The sequence below is a fragment of the Balaenoptera physalus genome (genome assembly GCF_965194825.1).
Source record: "Balaenoptera physalus genome assembly, chromosome: 1".
Taxonomy (NCBI): domain Eukaryota; kingdom Metazoa; phylum Chordata; class Mammalia; order Artiodactyla; family Balaenopteridae; genus Balaenoptera; species Balaenoptera physalus.
In genome coordinates, this window is record NC_138882.1 from 84510581 (window position 1) to 84530097 (window position 19517).

General features: G+C 55.2%; 2 protein-coding genes across 3 annotated transcripts in view; both read right to left on the reverse strand.

Annotated features, from left to right (window-relative positions):
* Positions 1-2548: 2548 nt before the first annotated feature.
* SLC27A3 (solute carrier family 27 member 3) lies at positions 2549-7356 on the reverse strand. 2 transcript variants are annotated; one of them, XM_082435729.1, is made up of 10 exons: positions 6550-7354; positions 5983-6192; positions 5481-5639; positions 4782-4906; positions 4312-4506; positions 4115-4205; positions 3807-4005; positions 3461-3558; positions 3205-3335; positions 2549-2885 (listed from the first exon to the last, which is right to left on the reverse strand). In XM_082435729.1, the coding sequence occupies exons 1-10, from the start codon at positions 7196-7198 to the stop codon at positions 2709-2711; spliced, it is 2034 nt and encodes a 677-aa protein (XP_082291855.1). In that variant the 5' UTR covers positions 7199-7354; the 3' UTR covers positions 2549-2708. The 2 variants fall into 2 exon arrangements, with proteins under 2 accessions (XP_082291855.1, XP_082291856.1); XM_082435730.1 differs by having other exon boundaries at positions 2747-2885; positions 3205-3267; positions 6550-7356.
* A 1287-nt stretch (positions 7357-8643) lies between these two features.
* INTS3 (integrator complex subunit 3) overlaps positions 8644-19517 on the reverse strand; it is a 38010-nt gene continuing 27136 nt past the window's right edge. Inside the window, exons 15-30 of the mRNA XM_082435550.1 lie at positions 18946-19065; positions 18437-18566; positions 17918-17972; positions 17599-17702; positions 17025-17069; positions 16686-16805; positions 14945-15098; positions 13813-13881; positions 12865-12940; positions 12304-12417; positions 11865-11913; positions 10618-10785; positions 10181-10281; positions 9991-10063; positions 9630-9786; positions 8644-9513 (exon numbers count right to left, since the gene is read on the reverse strand). Of these exons, the coding sequence (XP_082291676.1) occupies positions 9436-9513; positions 9630-9786; positions 9991-10063; positions 10181-10281; positions 10618-10785; positions 11865-11913; positions 12304-12417; positions 12865-12940; positions 13813-13881; positions 14945-15098; positions 16686-16805; positions 17025-17069; positions 17599-17702; positions 17918-17972; positions 18437-18566; positions 18946-19065 (1613 nt within the window). The 3' untranslated portion in view covers positions 8644-9435. The remainder of the gene's footprint in view (positions 9514-9629; positions 9787-9990; positions 10064-10180; positions 10282-10617; positions 10786-11864; positions 11914-12303; positions 12418-12864; positions 12941-13812; positions 13882-14944; positions 15099-16685; positions 16806-17024; positions 17070-17598; positions 17703-17917; positions 17973-18436; positions 18567-18945; positions 19066-19517) is intronic.

Consider the following 19517-nt stretch of genomic DNA (forward strand, 5'->3'; position numbering starts at 1 on the left):
CCTGTCCCTGCGCGCGGGGAAAACTGCAGCCCAGCGGCGGGGTAGGGACGAGGCCCTAGAACAGGGGTGGGCAGTCTTTCTGTCAAGGGCCACATGGTAAATATTTTATGCTTTTCAGGCCATATGGTCTCTGTCACAACTACTCAACTCTGTTTCTGTAGTACAGAAGCAGCCATAGACAGTATATAAAGGAATGCCCGTGGCCTGTTCCAATAGAACTACTCATGGACTCGGAAGTCTGGATCCCATACATGTCATGAAATAGTCTTGATTTCTTCAGCCATGTAAAAATATAAAAACCATTCTTAGCCACCGGCTGTAAAAAAGACAGCGTGGTTTGCCTACGTCAGTGCCCTTTTACAGGTTCCCGGTATTTGTCAAGGACACGTGGCCTAAGTAACCCGGGGAATCCACAGACGCAAAGCCGAGACCATTGCCTTGGTCTGAGGATGGGGTGAGACAGTTCTCTGATTCCACCACCCTCCCACTCCAGCGTCCAACGTCTCAGGGACAAGACTCATCAGAAAGGGAACTCACCACCTGAGGACCAGCCTATTTGATCTTGGCAAATTTCTCATAATTCCATTTTATTTTATTTCACTGGACTTTTTTTTGGGGGGGGTAGGAAAACTTAATTCTTTTAAAGTGCATTTTACTTTATTTTTAATTGTGGTAAACAGAAAACCTAATTCTTTTGGATCCAGACTGTGTGTTCTTGCAGCTGTCAATTTCTAGCACTAGTTATATAGCCTCTGTGACAAAGCTGGTTCAAAGAGCTGCGACTCTGTCTGGAGGGCAGCGTGCCAGGCCCAGCCACCTGGATCGGCCCATTGGAACAGAAGCCCCTCCTCTCACTGTCCTTGCTAAAGTGCAGCTGCACAAAAGCAGGTATCATACAGGGACAGCTGATATATTACACTCAGTATTTGTGTGTTTGCAGAGGGAGACGTGGGGACAGGATTTAGGCCAGCGCTATTCAGTAGAAATATAATGTGGCTGATGTGTAATTCTACATTTTCTAGTAGCCAAATTTACAAAAGTAATAATAAACAAGTGATATTCATCTTAATATATTTTATTTAACCCAATACGTCCAAAATAGTATTTCAACATGTAAGCAATATAAACAATTATTAATGAAATATTTTATTTTATTTTATCTTTTATTTTTGGGCTGAGTGGCTTGCGGGAACTTAGTTCCCCAACCAGGGATTGAGAACCTGGGCCCCAGCAGTGAAAGTGCTGAGTCCTAACCACTGGACCGCCAGGGAATTCCCTGAAATTTATTTTATTTTTGGTGCTAAGTCTTTAAAACCCGGTGTGCATTTCACACTCACGGCACATCTCGCTGCAGACCAGCCACATTTTAAGCGCTCACTGGGCACATGCAGCTGGCGGCTACCATATTCTACAGCACAGATTTCAACCAAATGAAACAGGGATTGTGTGTGCCTCTGGTCTGTTGGTGACTCTGAACTGCATTTGTTGGTGGAGGGTGGGACAAGGTGTATGTTTTGGAACAGGAGGGTTAGCCATAAGGACCCAAAATTGGTGATGGGGTGCATCCCTAGACTTCTCAGGTTGGGGAGAGGTGTTGGAAGGGGAAAGATAACCCAAGGGAACATAGTAGAATTTTTTCAGGACCCACAGCTTAAAACAGGGGGAGGGGGTTTTAGTTCTAAGACAAGCAGCAGTTTCAGCACTGAAAGCTTTTAGATGATTAACTTTTTTTTTTTACCTATCTTGAATCATAGTTTTATTTATTTATTTAAAAATTTTTTTTCTTTTTCTTTTTGGCCACGCAGCTTTCGGGATCTCAGTTCCCCAACCAGGGATTGAACCCAGGCCACAGCAGTGAAAGCGCAAATCCTAACCACTAGACCACCAGGGAACTCCCTGATGATTAACTTTTTTGACGCCTCATTTAGGGGCCAAGGACAGGCCTTTTTCCTTTTGATTCCCCCATCCCTCTGCCACCACGTGCATACATGCACTCTGAGCCCTGCTCCAAGAGGGGCCTCAGTCAAAGTCTCCCCAGAACCTGAGGGGCCCCACCCTGGGCTGCTACTTCTGGGAATATAGGACTAAGCGTGGGTAACATCAGGAACATTTGAGTTGGGGGGCTGAGAGGGAGTTTCCTTTAACCCAAAATCAAACCTCTGTTTTGCCCAGTTGAGACCCTTCCCCAGGCCCCAACCACATGTGAGTTTGTGGAGATGTTTTGGCTGCCCACAGGGGTAGCATTTGTGCCTCTGTCCACTTCGGCCATTTGAACCAATCCCTTGGGTCCTCTGGCTCCCCAGAGAGAGCAGTGGGGGCCCTGCACTCAGGGAGTGAAACTGGGACAGGATATCCACAAGCACAGACAGACATCCGTCATCAGGGGTTTTCCAAGGACAAGGATCACACGGGGTCACCTGAGAGGAAAAACACTGAGGTCCAGACACTGAGCTCAGGCCACGTGGTCAGGGCAGGAGCGCCTGTGGCTCCGGGCAGGAGAAAATGTCTGTGGGAAAAGCAGTTCCACAGACAGACAGGGAAGCGAATATTGTAGATGAGAAAGACAGAGCCAAATGGGCTCTGGCCACATTTATTACAAAATAAAGATTACAAACCTGGTATAGAAGAGATCCCTGACAGCAGCTGATACACCTGCAATAACCCCACCCCACAAAGTCCCTCCCTCAGGCGCACTGGTGTGGAGGCTCTCAGATGCGAAGGCCCCCGGCCAGGAGGGCACTGTACCGGGCAGGTGTGAGCGGCAGGTAGGCGCCCCCAGCCTGGTCCAGAATGTAGAGGGGGTCGGACAACGTGCTTGGGTCAAAGCCCTCCTTTGCCATCCGAACCTTCTGCTGCTTGAAGGTCTCTGTGGTGGCCAGTGACTCCTGGGGAGGGGGAGGGGTCAAAGGGGGCTGAAAGAAGGGGTATTCTGCCCCAATGGCTCGGGGGAATCGCCTGAGTTTCATTAAGGGGCAGGTCTGGGGGAAAGGGGGATGAGGTCAGGGTTTAGGGGAGGGGGTGAAATGCAAGAGAAGGGGCCAGGCCTGGAGGATGAAGGGGGTGAAAAGCATGTGTCTGGGAAGGAACTGTTCTTTCTCTTCACAGAGTGTATTACGTGGGGGTCCCTTTGTGGGGTTTGGGAGCCACTGACTGCTGCAGATATACGGGGTGAGGTAAAGGGTCAGGGCAGGAGCGGCTGGTTACCTGAAGCCTTAGGAATCGAGGCCGGGCATAAGGTGGCAAGTTCTCAGAAACATGGACGTAGAGCTGCACAAGGTCCAAAGAGTGGGGGGGACGCAGAACCAGGGCTGCCATCCCAGCCCTGCCTTCGTGCCCTGGTAGGTGTGGGGGGCAGGGTCAGCCGTGGTAGCTGACCACCACGAGGCCTCATGCTCCCTGCGCCCAAGTAATACCACTTCAGGGTGGTGGGCCGGGTCCCCCCCGCCCCATGGCTGGGCACCTGGCACAGTGACTCCGTAGACGTTCACCTCCTGAAGAAAATCCAGGGCCTCCAAGGCCTCAGCCACCTCGGTCGTGGCCACATTCTCCCCCTTCCACCTGCCAGAGAGCAGAAATTGGAAACTGGGAGTCAGGGGTCAGGGCCTAATGAGCTTGGTGGGGAGAGAAAGAGGTCAGGGATGAGAGCGAGGTGCCAGAAGGTCTTGGGGAAGATGTGTTTAGGAGGTTGGAGATGAGAGGTTAGGTGAGAAGCTGGGTTGGGGCAGATTGGGGAGTGGAGGTTTAGAGGGTTTGGGTCACAGAGATGGGATGCCCAGGAGAGAAATCAGAAAGTTAGGGGCAGATACCTGAAGGTGTCTCCAGTACGATCGTGGAAGCGAAGAAAGCCTTGGTCATCGCAAACCAACAGGTCCCCAGTGTTGAAGAAAACATCCCCAGGCTGGAAGACATCCTTCAGCAGCTTTCCCCGGGCCAGCTCTGGCCCCCCAGCATAGCCCAGGAATGGTGACTGCTGGTTCACGGGGGCCACCAGCAACCCTGGCTCACCTGGTAGAGTCACTGGGGTCAGGGGGGGGCCGCCGCCCACCACACTCTCCAAGTCCAATCCTCTGCCAGCCAGCTCCACCACCCCTACCCACCCCGCCTGGACACAAACCTGGAGATGTGGCCACACAGAGCCCCTGGGTGTTCCGAATCGGCTCCCCTGTGGTGACATCATAGCGAATCAAAGAGAAGGGGAAGACATGCTGGGGGAAGGGAGACCCAGGCACTGGGTCATTTCAGTTGCACGAGCCCCCTCCCCAGCAGCCCCCCGACGTTCCACAGTTTCTCCAGTTTCCTCCTGTAACTCACCTTGTAAAGCCAGGAGGCGCGCCCCACAGCACCCCGCTGTCCTGTGTAGTTAAAAGTGGCCACGTTGCCCTCTGTCAGTCCATATGTCTCCAGCACCTGCAGGGGCCCGAAGCGCCGCACAAAGCGCTCCCAGGTGTCTGGCCGCAGCCCGCTGCCCACCACCAGCCGGACCTTATGTCCATGCTCTGCCTTGTTCTGAGACAAGTGGGGAGAGGGGCAGGGGCTTCAACACCAAGATGCCAGCTCCCCCAGGTGCAGCCCTGTTTCCCTCTCTCCTTGCACCACTTCCACTGTGACCTCCTTGAGGTGCCCTAAGCACCAGAATCCTACCAGCCCAGGCTCCTTACCCTCCCCTTCCATTTTCTTCTTGCTTCCTCTCCCTCCAACTCCCAGACAACCGTTTCAGTGTCCCCTGCCAACTGCCCATCTCCCTGCCTTCGTGGCTCTGCCCAGGATCTGTGCCCACGCACCGGGGGCTGGTTGACGAGGTATCGGCATAATTCCCCGATGTACTGGAACACAGTCACCCCGTGCTGCTGGCAGTCCTCCCAGAACTGACCAGCTGAGAACTTGGACTTCAGCACCACTGTGGCCCCTGCCAGAATCGGAGAGGGCGAGGAGGAAGGAAGGAGGTGAGGTTAAGAGCTGGGGGGTGGGGGGTGAGGAGTCGTGACCCCCTCCTTCTCAGGCATCAGCCTTCACTGTACTGTAGTTCCCCGGAAAGGCCTGGCTGTGACAGTCACACTTTCCAAAGGCCAAGTTGGCCCCCATAATTTCCCACCTGTGATTTGGAGAGGTAAATGCTCTCTCCCTACTTCCCATCCCCAAGCAGTCCATCGTCCGAACCCTGCCCCCAAGTCCCAACCCTCTTCTGCATTTGCCTCTTCCTGGGCTGACACTCACGGCCCTCCCCTCCCCTGGCGCCCGGAGTTCTGTGAACTGCATGGCCGCCCTAGTTGCTCAGCCTGTAGGTCTGTGCAGGTGACGCTTCTCCCTTGAACCAGGAGTTCCTGGAGAGGAGGCCCTGCCTCCTTCCTCTGGATTCTCTACCCTGAAGGACTCAGGAAGCATCCCCAGGTGAGCACACCACAGTAGGTACTTAATAAATGTTTGCTGGCATAAACATTTGCCAGAGGGCTGAATGGGGGGTTGGGGTGGGGGAGACTGACCAATGCCCAAGCATCCCACGATGCCCAACAGGGAGCCAGACATGTGGTAGAGTGGGAGGGCGAGGTAGATCACATCCTCCTGGTGGGCGCCACACAGCTGGTAGAATCCTTGGCATTGCAGGACCTTCAGATGACTGATCCGAGCAGCCTTGGGGAGGCCTGGGGGATGGGGGAGGGGGAGATCAGGGGAAAGGTCTGAGCTCCAAGCCTTGTCTCCCCCTTTGCCCCTGTTGGGTTTCCCATAGAAAGCGGCAGAGGCAAGGCTGAAACTAAGAAGAAGGCAGGCCAGGCCGTCCTAGAAATGTGGTAAGTTCAGGGAGGTGGACAATGAAGAGGGGTGGGAGGGTTGGCGAGACAGGAAATATGGCCGCTGGGATCAGCCTCCTCTCTGGGGGCTTTGGAGGAGTGGCCTACGAGCTGAGGAGGTCACAGTTCCTGTTCCCAGGCCCCTGCCTTCCTTGTCCTTAGTTTCTGGGAGGTAAATATCGTGTCCAGCCCTCACCTGTGGTGCCAGAGGTGAAGATATACAGGCACGTGTCCATTATGTTCTGGGGGGCAGACAGGTACCCGGGCACTGGCCCATCCGCTTCAGCCGAGGCCTCAGCCAGAAAATCGGTGATTCCAGCAGGATGGGTTTCAGAGCCCGCAGCCCACAGGTGGAGCCCCATGGCTCTCAGGGCCGGCAGGTCAGGCTCCAGGGACTCCAGGAACTCTGGATGGGGCGGGAAAGCATAGCTCCACCGCTCTACCGCTACCAGAAGCCTTCCCCACACTTTACCCCATTTGTTCCCCCACCCCCACCTCGCAGAGCTCCCGAGTGAGGCTGAAGAGTACGGTACGGACGTGCCATCATGGGTCTGGGACCTGGAGCCCAAGTCTTTGGAAATCCTTGGGAAACCAGAGACCCAGCTTTATCCCTTCGCGAACCCAGAGACTCGGCTCCTCACCCTTTCCGAACCCCAGGGAGACAGTGCGGCCTCCTTCCCAGCCCACTCCTTCTTTGCGCCCCTCCGACACGCCCCTTTCTGTGGCTGGCCCCGCCCCCGTCGGTCGAGCGCTCCAGCCTTACCTGGCGCCAGCACGAGCGCGCGGGCGCCGCAGCTGCGGAGACAGTGCAGTAGGGGACCCCGGCGCAGAGCGGTGGGCACAAAGGCCACACGCAGGCCGGCCTTGGCCAGCCCGAACCAGAGCCACAGGAACTCTGGGCAGGCGGGGAGCAACAGCGCCACGGTGGCCCCAGGTGCCAGAGGGGTCGCGCCATCCCCTTCCCGCACGGGCCGCGCCGCTCCGCTTCCGGCCGCCGCGTCTCGTACGCCGTGCACCGCCCGCTCGCCTTCCCCGGCGGCCCCCGCGCCGCTGTCGCCGCCGCCGGGTCCCCCGTCCCAGCCTCGCGCGCGCAAAAAGGCGCGCGCAGCCCGGTTGCTCTGGCGCTCGGCCTCCGCATAGCTAAAGCGCTGCGCGCCGTGAATGAGAAAGGTGTGCGCGGGGCGCTGCCGGGCCATCTGCGCCAGGCGCCAGGCCAGGCTGCAGCCCCCCTCGGGACCTTCCGGGTCGGCGGCAGCCGCGGCCAGGGCGCGCGCTCGAAGGGCCCGTTTGCAGCGTAGGGCGCGCACCGTGAAGGCCAAGTCTGCCGCGAGCCAGCGCAACTGCGGCCATAGGCGCAGCTTCAGCAGCAGCAGCGGCAGTAGCAGCAGGGGTAGCAGCAGGAGGGCGGCCATCGTGCCCGCTTCCTCGACTCGGCACCGTCTGGGCCCAGCCGCTCGCAGACTGCCCAGATACTCCCTTTTGAAAACCTGGGACCGCTGGTTCTAGTGCTTAGACCTCTCCTTCCCGGGAGCGCGCGCGCTGGCACACGCCTCTTCCCACCCAGCCCCCCACCCCACCCCACCCCACCCCCCGCCACCGCCTCCCCACGGGCGGAGAGCAGAGGCCCGGGAGGAGTGCTAGTGGGGGCGGCCCCGCACGCCCGGCCCTCCCCACAGCTACGCTCCGCCCTAGGCGCGCTCCCTCCCGAACGACTCGCAGCCCGCACCCTACCAGGTCCTGGGCGGTGCTCACGCCTTCCCTCAGTCCCAGGATCGGGTCCGTTTTAGGTTTTCTCCTCAAGGGAGGTCTAGACATCTGTCTGGACTTTGGACCCCCGGCCAGAGAGCCAGGGCACTAGGATCCAAGTCCATCTTTCCCTTTCTTCCCATTTTCACCCGTGACAGGAGGGTGGCACTGCTCTCCCAAAAGAGACTGAAGAACTCGGCCCCTTGCCCACATGGTGCTGCACGTCCCGGCACGAAAGCCGGAGCCATGCCCTCCCTCCAGCCGCCAGCAGCAGCAGCAACCCCAGAGGGGTGGGAGCCGAGAGTGAAGTAGGGGAAAGGTGGAGGCCCAGACAGCCAGATTTCTGGAGGGGCCACGGCGGAAGCCCCTCCCTTTGGGCAAAGGTACAATAACCGGGGCCAGCCAGCTAATGCTTTCCATCCTAGTTTTAATTGGGGCAGAGAAAACTGGGGAACGAGCGAGGAAGGAAAAAAGGAGGCCTTCGGCAGTTTAAAGGACGAAGTAGCAGCTTTGAGGGAAGGGAGGATCTGGATTCTGTAAAAGACAAATTTGCAGGCTGAACAGAAGGAGCTGTCTGCAGTCGGCCAAATTTCACTCCTCTCTCCTCAGCCTGCCCCTCACAACCTCCCAGGACAGCAGGGGAACAAAAGCATAGCCAAGGAGCTCTTTTCTGCTGGTACACATGGATGGGCAAGTGGCCAGACTGTGGAAGAGAGTTCTTTTTCCCAGGTATCTGAACTCTCTCCCTCACCCCCAAGCATTTAGTCCTCCAGTAGTTGGTAAGCACCAGAGTATGACAAATACCAGCTTTTGGAAGCCTCTGGTTTCTTGAGAGATGGGTAAAGACAAACAGCCTTTTGGGAGGTGGTGCCAGCATCAATTCCTGCCTGGACAGGTCAGTGCCTGGCCTGCACAGCCAGTATCAGCAAGGATGGGGGCGTAGCAGCAAGAAGGATGGGGGGGGGGGTAAAGCCAAGCCTTCTGCTCCAGACAAAGAAGGGGGTGGGCAGGAAGAGAGAAGGGGAAGCTGTAAAGGGGGGGGGGGTGCCCATTAAATCAAGACCACCTGTACGTGCACAGGGTAAGTGGGGGCAGCAACTCCGGCACAAAAGAGGTTCTGGCTTGTTTTATTGTCATTTAAAAACAACTTTTAAAATGCGATTATCTCTGCCAAAAAAAAAAAAAAAGAAAGAAAAGACAGACAGAATCAAGGAAATGTGACCATTTGACAGTTCTGTGGAACATGTCTCTGGGACTCCCTGGACTCTGGCCCGACTTGAGGCGCCAGCTTCAGGCCAGCACAAGCCTCCAGGTGGGGCTGTGGCCTCCCTCTCAGGTTCCTTCCTGAACACTTGTGGCATCTGGCCCGTGGAGAGGAAAAGGCGACTTGACCATGTCACAGATTAAATGCCCACTTCATACTAGTGTATGGAGGGCAACTATAAAATGCCTGTTCAGAGCAAATCAAGACCTGAAGGGGGAAGTTGGAAGGGGCACCCACACAGTTTTCACTCTCATCCTAGCCTCTCTGGCCAGCTGCCCCTCTGCCATTTCTCTTCTCTACTGAAATAGTTTTGGGGGAAGCTGGGGGAGGGGGCAGGAGGCTGAAGACTTCCACCACAGTCCAGGTTTTGTACAGCCTCTGGTTTCAGTGGGAACCCCAGTATCAGTGGGAGCAGCAGTGTGATGCAGCTGGAGGCCCCAGAGAGGAGGGAGGAGGGACTGGGGGCTGCACGGCAGCTTCTCAGGCTGCGCTGAAGGAGGCAGCTCGTCCTTCTCCCAGGGGGAGCTCTGGGATGGGGACAGGGTGTTTCCCCTACGATCTCCCCAGCCCCTATTAACCTCTGATTCACCAAGGAGGGGAGGGCAGTCCAACTGGGGGTGGAATGGGGAACACAGGGCCTCAGTCACTGTCAGACCCCACTGCAGAGGACCCCTTCCGTTTCCGCTTGGTGGGCTTTGGTTTTGTGTCTTCTTCCTCCTGGAAGAGATGGAGGGGAGGGAATCACTAGCCTGGGCAGCTGCTGGCCCCAACTCTACCTGCACCCCAACTCTCCTTTTCCTCCTGTGCATGGCTTGCATGGCCAGGGGTCTCACCGAGGCACTGCTGGAGCCTGACTCTTCCTCAGCATTGGGGGGCTGTGTGGCATTCTTTCGACTTCGGGGGCTGCACAAAGCTGCTTTTCGCCGGCTCTTGGGTGGCTTGGTGGAAGAGTCCTCATACTCCTCGGCCAGGGAGAAGAGATCGCTGAACCTGAGGGAGAGAACAGGCTCTCAGAGGGTGGGGGTCCTGGCCCCATGGCCATCCTCCCACCCTTTTCTCTGCCCCCATGCCAGGGTCTCCATTTGTTCTCAACTCCATGGTCTTGCTGGTCACTAAGTTTGTGTCCCCAGCAGGCCACCCTCACCCAGGCCTTCTCCCGCTACTTCCCAAGGCCCAAAGTGCAAGGAGCCTCACTTCATCTTGTGTGCTTCGTCACAGCTCGCCTGGACGTGCTGCAGAGCCTGCAGAATGGGGGTCTGGCTGAAAACTAGAGGGAGAACAGGGAAGGAGGAACAGTGAGGTGTCTGAGAGCTGCCCCACTCGGATCCACGGGTGGTGTGAGCCAGGGCAGTGCCATGCACTCGGAGAGGGCAGGAAAGCATACAGTTCTGCTTGGTGTTGGTCAGGTTGAGACGCAGGTTGTCCAAGTGCTCTAGGATCTGCTCCAGAGTCAGCTGGGCCAGCTTGCTGCTGGAACTCCTCAGGCTGCAGGGAAGTCACAAGAGCCAGAGTCTGAGCTTGGGGTGATGGCTCCAGGTGAATGAGACACCCTCCCCCACTGAGGTCCCTCCTTAAGGCGGCAGCAGCCCATACAGAGAAGGGGATAGGAGGGCTAGGAGGGCCGGGCAGGGTAAGGGAGGTGTGCCTGGAACAGGGACCAAAGACAGGGCACTAGGAAAGGAGGGGAAGGGGCCACAGTGGTCCTGCACGCCAGGTAGCTTCACACCACTAGATGTCGCCCACAAGCCAGGCAGGGACCAAACTGGACGGCCCTGGTGCCGGCCTGTGGACAGCGGGCAGCCCTGGCATGGAGGGTCCCACCTCTGCCTCTTGCGCGGGAGGCTGTTGTTCTTGATGAGCAGGGACTTGATGTGCTCAGCCAGCAGCTCGTCATGCTTCATGCACCAGTGCCTCAGGATGCTGGTGGTGAACTGGTCGTCGGGGTGGCAGGGCCGGCTCAGCACCATCTTCACCATCTCCTCGCTGGGCCTGGGGGGCAAGGGGAGCGGAGCGCCCTGCTGACACAGCTGGCCACAGGAACCCCTGAGGCTCTCCCACCGGCTTTTCCCCCAAACCTCGGCCTCCCCATCCCTGCGCCACCCCCAACTTGCAGTAGCTTCCTACTCTCACATCCCTCTCCTTCTTCTCTTTGGGCCAAGGAATGCCTAGTTTCATCCTCTGCGGAAGCCAGGAGACAAGAAGTGAGACTCTTCAGTTTCTGTGACAGTAGAAGGTGTGTGTGTGCGCGTGCATGTGTTGGCAGGGAGGCCCACTGAGTCTTCCGCACTTTGCCCAGGACACTCAGGAAGTGGGCCAGGGAGGCAGGAGGACAAGCGTGTGGTGTGTGCGTGCTCCTCAACCCCTGCCCGACTAGGTGGGTGGGCCACCCTGGTGTCTAGCCCGAGGAAGGTACAGGGGAGGCGGCGGGAAGCCACAGCCCCCACGCAGCCCTCCAACCTTCCTGCCTCCTTTAGGAAGCGCTGGACCATTTCTACTCTCCCAGCCAAGAGAGGAGAAAAGGTGGAAGGAAGGCAAGAAGGTAGGAAGGAAAAGATATACAGCTGTGGCCCCATTTATCTGGGGCTTTTGGAAAAGTGCCTGTGGTGGAGGGAGGGGCCTCTGCCTTCTCGCCCTCTCCGCCCCACCCCTGGCAGGGAGCACGGGGGTCCAGCTGGCTCTGCTCTCCGCAGGTTGAGCGAGAGGATGGTGTCTGACCCCTATACTCTGACCCTTCCTCCTCTTGGATTAGCCGTATGGTGGCCTCAGGAGCACGGGGGAGGGGGGCAGGAGCCACCGGGGATTAGAACTGCTGTGGCAGCAGGAAACAGGGATGTCCGGTCCCCACCTCTGAGGGCAGCTCCTGGTGGGCAGGGGGGTAAAGTCGAGAGGAAGCCCAGATCCCAAGGGAGCTGCTTATTTGTAAATCACTTTGGGGGAAGGGTAGAATAAGCAGATGTCAACAATAGGAAAAAACACGGCCAAAGGAGCAGGACAGGAGTCCTTCACATGGCAGCATCTCTTGGTATGCTGAGATTGAGGACTAAAGAGCCCCCGAGGGTGGAACTCACTTCTCTCTTCGGAGTTGAAGCAGTAGGCAGGACAGGGCCTCTGGGTGCTCTGTGGGGGAGGGTAGAGGCTGTTCAGAGGAATGCAAAATTCCAGCAAGAAATCCTGGCACCTCTCCCACCCCCCAACCAACAGCCACTGCAAGGAGCAAAGATAATCTTCAACAAGAAACCAGGAAGAACAATCCCCTAACCCACTCCTCTAAAATCCCGAGCCACCTGAGCCCCAGTCTAGCACCTGGCTCAGAGGAGGCCTGCAGGATACACCTAAAGAGCAGACGCGACTGACAGGGAGCCTGCCTTTTCGCACTTGGCACTTTGGTGGGAAGGGGAACGGTGGATCTGGGCTCATCTAGAAAGAAGCCCAGAGGCCTAAGCCTTGCAGCAGCTGGACTGGGAGTGCCCTCTCCCTGCCGTGTTCCACACCCACAACCCGACTCACCTTTGTACTTGAGGTGCTGCAGGATGGGGATTATGGTCTCCAGGGGGATGTTGTGGGCCAGGAAGAGCTGCCAGGCACAGTACTGCTCAAAGGTTTCCCAGTCCAGGCTCTGGACTGAGGAGACAGAGAAGAGATACCCTCATTCATATTCTCAATCTCTCTCTCTCTCTCTCTCTCTCTCTCTCTCACACTCACACACACACACACACACACACACACACACCCCTAATCCACTGACTATCAGCACCCCAGGCAGGGATGGTATAGGGGTGGAGACAGTGATCCTAAGGCTACAGAAACTCTCCCTTTCACACAAAGCATAGTTCCAAAGTCTTCATACAGCTTCTGTATTCCCATCAGCCTTGAGGCTGGAGGGCCAAGGGACTTTTAGAGCAAAAAACAGATCCAGACAGACATTGCCTGAGGCCACACGGCAGGGTGGAATGACGTTCTATCTCATTCTCAGCCCCAGAACCAGCTTTCCTGTTACTAGAAAATACACAGGGCTGCCACCCCTCTCTCTTCTCCCTGGCCACCTCAGGGCTTTGCGTGCTCACTTACTGAGTATATTGAGGACTGAGTCTTTTCGAAACATGACCAGGTTCCCCATCATCACATGGCAGACCAGCTCCTGGAGCTAAGGGGGAGGAGGAAGAAGGCAGAACCCATTGGTTCTAAAAGAGGCCAGGAAGCTAGTATGGAAGCAGAAGCAGGAGGGCTCATTCAGGGAAAAAACCAGAGGAAGTGAAAACCTAGTCAAAGGAATGGGGAGGAAATGGCACATGACGGATGCCAGGGGCTTTGAAGGATGAAGGGGACTGGCAAAGGAGCAACTGGCTTCAGTGATAAACACAGGCCTATTCGGAGCAAAAACAGTTAAGAAAAACTACCCCTTGTGTCCTGATGGCAGAGGGAGAACAGGCAGCTCCTCTACTTGGATGTAGTCTGGGCCTCTGAGCCATCCCAGCCTGTGCTGAGGGAAGGGCCGTGGGGGGCGGGATTACAGGTGTGGGTAGGAGAAAAGCAAAGGAGGAAGGGCTCTTGAGTGCTACGCTTCCCCTTCTATGAAGGGGGCAAACGAGTGGAGAGAAGGAGCAGAAACGGGACCCCAGTTGAGGCCTGAGAAGGGACACAGGCCAAGCTACAGCCTCGTAGGGACCTATGCATGATAGAAAGGTCAAATAGAGATGGTCTGACCATTTTCATTCTAAGCCAAGGGGAAGACCGACTGAGAGCTTAAAAACGCAATCCCCTCGGCTTCCCTGAAGAACGGGGGTGCCCAAAAATATGGAGAATAAGGGGAACTCCACCAACACTGGCATGGCCCCAGCTCGCCTCCCAGGGGCTCCGCTTTCCTTCCCAGCCCCCAGGGCCTAAGGTGCACACAGCTGCAGCCAGGAGCAGGGTGCCTGAGAACACAGGCTCCCTGTCTGCAGGCCGAGGGGGAGGCAGAACCCCGTTTCCCCAGGCCTGCCCCCAGGCCTCTCGGGATGACAGCTCTATGTTCACCTGTGCTGAGTCAATAACAGCCACAATCATGTTCAGCAGCTCCCCACTCCGCAAGGTCTCATCTGGAAACTGGAGGAAAAAGAGGGAAAGTAGGGCAAAAGTCCAAAATGCACCCCTCAGCGTTCACCTCATAAATCTTCGTCTCTCCCTACCACATGCTCAGGGGATGCTGGGCTAGCCAGACCTGGGGTCCTAATATAAATCCCTAAACAAAGATCCAATAGTTATGAAGCTGGAAATTTAATCCTTACAGAACCCAAGTTTTTAAATCTGTGTGTGCACACAGTGTGTGTGTGTGTGTGTGTGTGTGTGTGTGTGTGTGTGTAAGGAAAGGAATGGGGAGCCATCTAGAGACAAAGCTAGAGCTGAAAGGGACTGGACATGGTGGTTAGCTAGCTCTGTGTGCAGTGGTGACAGAATTAGCATTTGCATCTCTGGCAGCAAAGAAATCAAGTCTATACTGACCCTTGCCAAAGACGAGGTGTAGACAGTGTGTATATCTGGGGAGCGTGCAGGGTACGGGGTAGGCAGGGTCCCTTCTGGAGAGGCCAGTTCACCAGGGAGGGAGCTGGGCATCTGCACCCCTCCTCCCTCCAGTTTTTGGCTGACTCACTCTTCCTCCTGTTATGCCCTGATTTCCCTGTTCCTGGTAACTTTCACCAAGAGGAGGAAGCACTGATACCTCCTCCTATGTCCCAATTCCTAGAGGAGACTCTTCGTGAACCAGGGAAATGAAAGGTGAGTCTCCACTACAGAGGCCCCGGTCTTTGAGAACCATTAGAGAGATCGGAGGGTGAGCCATCAGACGGCGAGAGGGCTTTGGATACGTGAACATGGATCTGGTTGGGGGCCCTGTCCTGGGTCCAGAGGATGGGGCCAAAGCAGAGGAGACAAGTGTATAATCCCAGACCCCAACTCACACAACAAGAATTCTAGGGGTTTTAGACATTTTTCAAGTTGATAAAGAGAGGTAGAAGGAGGGGACGGCTGTGGTGTGGGAGGAAAGGGCCCACCGAGGCCAGCAGGGATGGGGAGAGGAGGGTCAGGGTTGTGTGCCGTGAGATAATGCAGTCTCCCGTGAGCCCGCCAGCACTGCTGCCCCATCCCCGTGGATACGGATAGAGGTGCTGACCTCTGTGTAGATGGAGGGTGTGAGGTGGCACAGCAGTCGCACGTCGTCCTCCTGGCAGGCCTTCATGTCCATCATTAAGCAGGTGTGCAGGTCGCCCAGCTGGGTGGCCTGGGCAAATGACTCGTACAGGTTCATCTTCCCTGCGGCGGCTTTGCTGCAAGACCAGTTGGGCCTCAGCCAGCAGCCTGACCCCAGCCCCCAGTCTCAAACATCTCCTAAGTAGACCCTCACTCTAGAATCACTTTGCTGCCCAAGATGCCCTGGGCTAATCTGTCTCATGGCGCCCCCCTGCCTTCCCCCCAAGGACTTGGTGACTTATGGGAATTAGGAGACACTCTTCTTTCTCCCCATCTTTCCCCAGTGTTCCAGACAGGGCTCAGACCACAATTAGTGAAGAAGCTACTATCTGGTGAGAGTAAAGAACAAGAGAGAGAGGGCTCAGGTCAGGTTAGAGAAAGCTTTCTCTCTTGCTCTTCGGGCTCTGAGCAATGAGGGCAATAACACATAGAGACCCCAAGACCCCTACCTCACACCATATACAAAAAACTTAGCTCAAAATGGGTCACAGGCCTAAATGTAAGAACTGAAACTACACAACTCTTAGAAAAAAACATAGGAGTAAAGCACAAGTGACAAAAAAAAAAGAAAGTGGACTTGATCAACATTTAAAACTTTTCTGTTTCAAAGGATACCATCAAGAAACTGAACAGACAACCCATGGAACGGGAGAAAATATTTGCAAACCATATATCTGATAAGGGACATGTATCCAGAATATTTGAAGAACTCTTAAAAATCCACAAGAAAAAGACAAATACCCAATTAAAAAATAGAGATTCAAACAGAAATTTTTCCAAAGAAAATATGCAAATGGCCAATAAGCGCATGAAAAGATACTCAACATCATTAGCCATCAGGGAAATGCAAACCAAAACAAGGATGAGATACCACTTCACACCCATTAGGCTGGCTATAGTCAAAAGCCAACAAGTGTTGGGGTGCATGTGGAGAAATTAGAACTCTCACACACTGCTGGTGGGAACATAGAATGGTTGTGTCACTTTGGAAGACAGTTTGGCAGTTTCTCACAAATTTAAAAATAGAGTTACCATTGGACTCAGCAATTCTATATACTCAGGAAAATTGAAGACATCTGTCCATGCAAAAAGTTGTACATGAATGTTCACAGCAGCTCTATTCACAACAGACAAAAAAGTGGAAACAACCCAAATGTCCATCAACAACTGAATGGGTAAATAAATTGTGGTATATCCATACAGTGGATTATTTAGCCATAAGAAGGAATGAAGTACGGATACACGCTACAACAGGTATAAACCTTGAAAACGTTAGGCTAAGTGAAAAAAGCCAGTCATGAAAAATCAAACACTGTATGATTCCATTTATATGAACTATCCAGAATAAGTAAATCTATAGAGACAGAAAAGCAGATCAGCGTTGCATGGGCTGGGTGAAAGGGAGAATGGGAAAGTGACTGCTAATGGGTATGGGGTTTCTTCTTGCGGTGATGACAACGTTCTAAATTAGACAGTAGTAACAGCTGTGCATCTTTGTCAATATACTAAAAACCACTGAATTATACTCGTTAAAGCTGTTATTAACACACACACACAGAAGGCCCTGGTGATGACAGGAAAGGGGGATGGGAATGAGGTATGGTAGGACAGAGGCTCTCCAGGATGCTTCCCGGCACCTTCTTAAACGTGGGGACCACACCCACCTGGCCCTTAGGTAGTAAAGCAGGTGGTAGCCAATCTTGGGCTGCTTCTGATACAGCTCAGAGAGAAGGTCCAGAAGCAGAGAGAAGCTGCTGTTGTCTTCCTGCATCTGGCATAGGTTCCTGGAGGGGGAGATGGGAGCACAGAGGACAGCTTTACCTAGGGGAGACTCTCCTATGGCACTTCAGGGGGCATGGCTATCTGTGCCCACTGCATAGCCCTCCTCCTGGAGAGGGAGTCCCATTACCCCAGGACAGAAGCATAAGCGTGCTGACAGGGAGGATGGATGGCAGAGCAGCATCTCCTACAGCTGGACCTAAACATGAGGTAGAGAGGCTTACCTAAATATTAGGTAGAGAGGCTTCCCCACAGATTCCTCCAGGGACCTACAAGAGGAGGGTGATATATGAGAGTCCGTGTGAGGGGAGGAAGGGTGGCTTGCAGGCAGATATCATGGAGAACCAGCTTGAGGCTAGATGCCAGCCTGCTCCTTTCCTAACCAACGTTAAACTTCCCGCTGCCCCAGAGGCTTTGCTCACAGAGAAGTCAGGTTCCTAACACTGAGCCACAATCTGGTTGTTGTCATTGCAAGTGAGATTCTTGCCCTTCAGGGAGGTTCCAGGCAAGGGTCCGATCCCACCTGAAGCAGCAAAGGCGGGGGCTGCTGGGTGCAGCAGCAGGGGCAGGACGCACACGAGGGGTGCCGGTCCACTGCCCCAGTACGCTCGCTGTTCGGCAGGCAAAAATAAATCCTCGTTTAAGTGAATCAGTATGTGTGAGAATAAAAACAAGTGAAGAGATTATTCTTCCCAAGTCCTCAGCAAGGTGCCTCTAGGACTTGGGTCATCCTTCTAGCCCCCTGAGGCCGGGGGGTGGGCGTGGGGTGGGGGAGCAGTCAGGAAAGATGAGCCTTACTCCTCCGTGATCTCCTCGGGCAGCACCTCCCCTCGGAAGTGGCCCTTGAAGAGCTCCTGTAGGCAGGAAGCGAGGACAGACAGCTGCTCCGAGTCAAAGTCTTCCTGGGTGGTAAGACAAGGAGGGACTATCACCACCCAGGCCCAAGCCTCAACTGCCCCCACTACCCAGAGCTTTCTCCCTCCAGGATCAGCCGGCCCCTCCCCCATCAGAGGGGGACCCATCTCGAGCAGGGGAAGGAGGCAGTCAGATGCCTGCGGGGCTTCCAGCTGGGCAGGCTGGGCTGCTTCCTCCCTTAAGGGGGTGGGTTCCTCCTCACCTCCAGGACCTGGTCCACGATTTCCTGCATGACCTCACACTGGGCCTCTGTATCACTGCAGTGCAGAAGGGAGAGGAAATCTCAGGGACGTAAATGATAGCAGAGGGCAGGACACACACCCAGAACAGCGTGCTCAAGCACACTCCGGTGCACAGAGACAAAACAAAGGAGCTCTGTGGGAATCAGGGCTGTGGCTGAGGAGGCCTCAGGGCAGAATCTGCTGCTCTCCAGGCAGAGGCCAAAGACAAGGGAAATCCCCAGAGCCCTGCTTCGGGTCCCAGAGGCTCTTCTACTCAGAACCTTGGAGTGAGAGCCCGGGATGCTGGGGAACACGGCTGCCCCCTCCCAGCCCACACCCCCCAACCAACACTGCAGAAGGCATCTCCCACGCAGCTTCAACCACCCCTCCACACACCCCCACCACGTCCCCTCCAAACCCACCACTCTGCCACCCCACTAAGCTCCAGGAAGAAGCCCAGGGCTGGACCTCCGGAGGCTGAGAGCAGGGCCGGCACCCACCTGCCCTTCTGAAGCTGGAGCACTTTGTCCCTCAGGGACTCATCCAGCTGGTCAAGGTAAGGGGTGATATCGACTGGCTCTTCCACCACTGTCTCCTTGATTGGGTGGAAGCGAAACTCTCTCTTCTTTCCTGAAGAGAGTGATTTAGGAAAGAAGTCACTTGGCCCAGACACGAGAAGCAGAGACAGCCCCCTGAACAGTGTGGCCCTCCTGACATGCGCCTCGTGTGCACCGTTCACTCAGAGCTGTGAGTGCCTGAAGCACTTCCCTGAGCATGTGCGTGTTCTAGCCTCAGGAAGCAAGAGAGGGCAGGGACCACTTCTCCTTTTTACCCTCCTGCTGCAGTGCCAAGTGCAGGGTTCTGCACCTTGGAGTCTCATCCAGGAATCCTGTTAACAAAACTAACTCGGAGAGGCAAAGATGACAGAGAGACCGCAGAGAGGCTGCTCCTGCCAACCAGTCCTCTCGAGATTGACACAAGCCTGAACTACCTTTGCTGCCAGCCTCACCTTTGCTGTTGAGATCCTCCTCATCGTCACTAAAGGCTGCCTCTGCGTTGTCATAGCAACTCTCATCCTTGTCTGACATGTGGTTGTCCATCTCCATGGAAACTGGCTCCTCAATTTTGACTTGGGAGTAAAGAAAGACAAGGCATTTGATGGCCTCCTCTGTCCCATGCTCCTGGGAAAGGGAGACTAAAGGACAAGTGAGAGGATAAGGAGTTCATGACCTAAATGGAATATGAATTCCGGAAGGACAGGCGTCTTGTCCTCAACCCTCCAGGGCTTTTGGCGGGGATTTTGGTAGGAATGAGAGCAGCACAGAACCTGCCTCCTCTATGCTCAGCTGAGGATCAGCGAGTAGATAAGACCAAGCACAGTCCCAAGTGCTCTTTAATTTAAAAGTAAATTGGGAAGCTCTGCTTGGCTTAAGCCCTTACCCCAAAACAAAAAAGGAAGGGTGTGTGTGTGTGTGTGTGTGTGTGTGTGTGTGTGTGTGTGTGTGTGTGTGTGTGTGTGTGTGTGTGTGTGTGTGTGTGTGTGTGTGTGTGTGTGTGTGTGTGTGTGTGTGTGTGTGTGTG

Bases quoted from the DNA above. Each gene is read 5' to 3' on its own strand.
- SLC27A3 (XM_082435729.1), bottom strand. From the start codon at position 7,198: ATGGCCGCCCTCCTGCTGCTACCCCTGCTGCTACTGCCGCTGCTGCTG. The intron at 4,006-4,114 runs GTTTGTGTCCAG...TGACTCTACCAG, and splicing joins CTGTGTGGCCACATCTCCAG to GTGAGCCAGGGTTGCTGGTG. The intron at 3,336-3,460 runs GTGCCCAGCCAT...CACACCTACCAG, and splicing joins CTACGGAGTCACTGTGCCAG to GGCACGAAGGCAGGGCTGGG.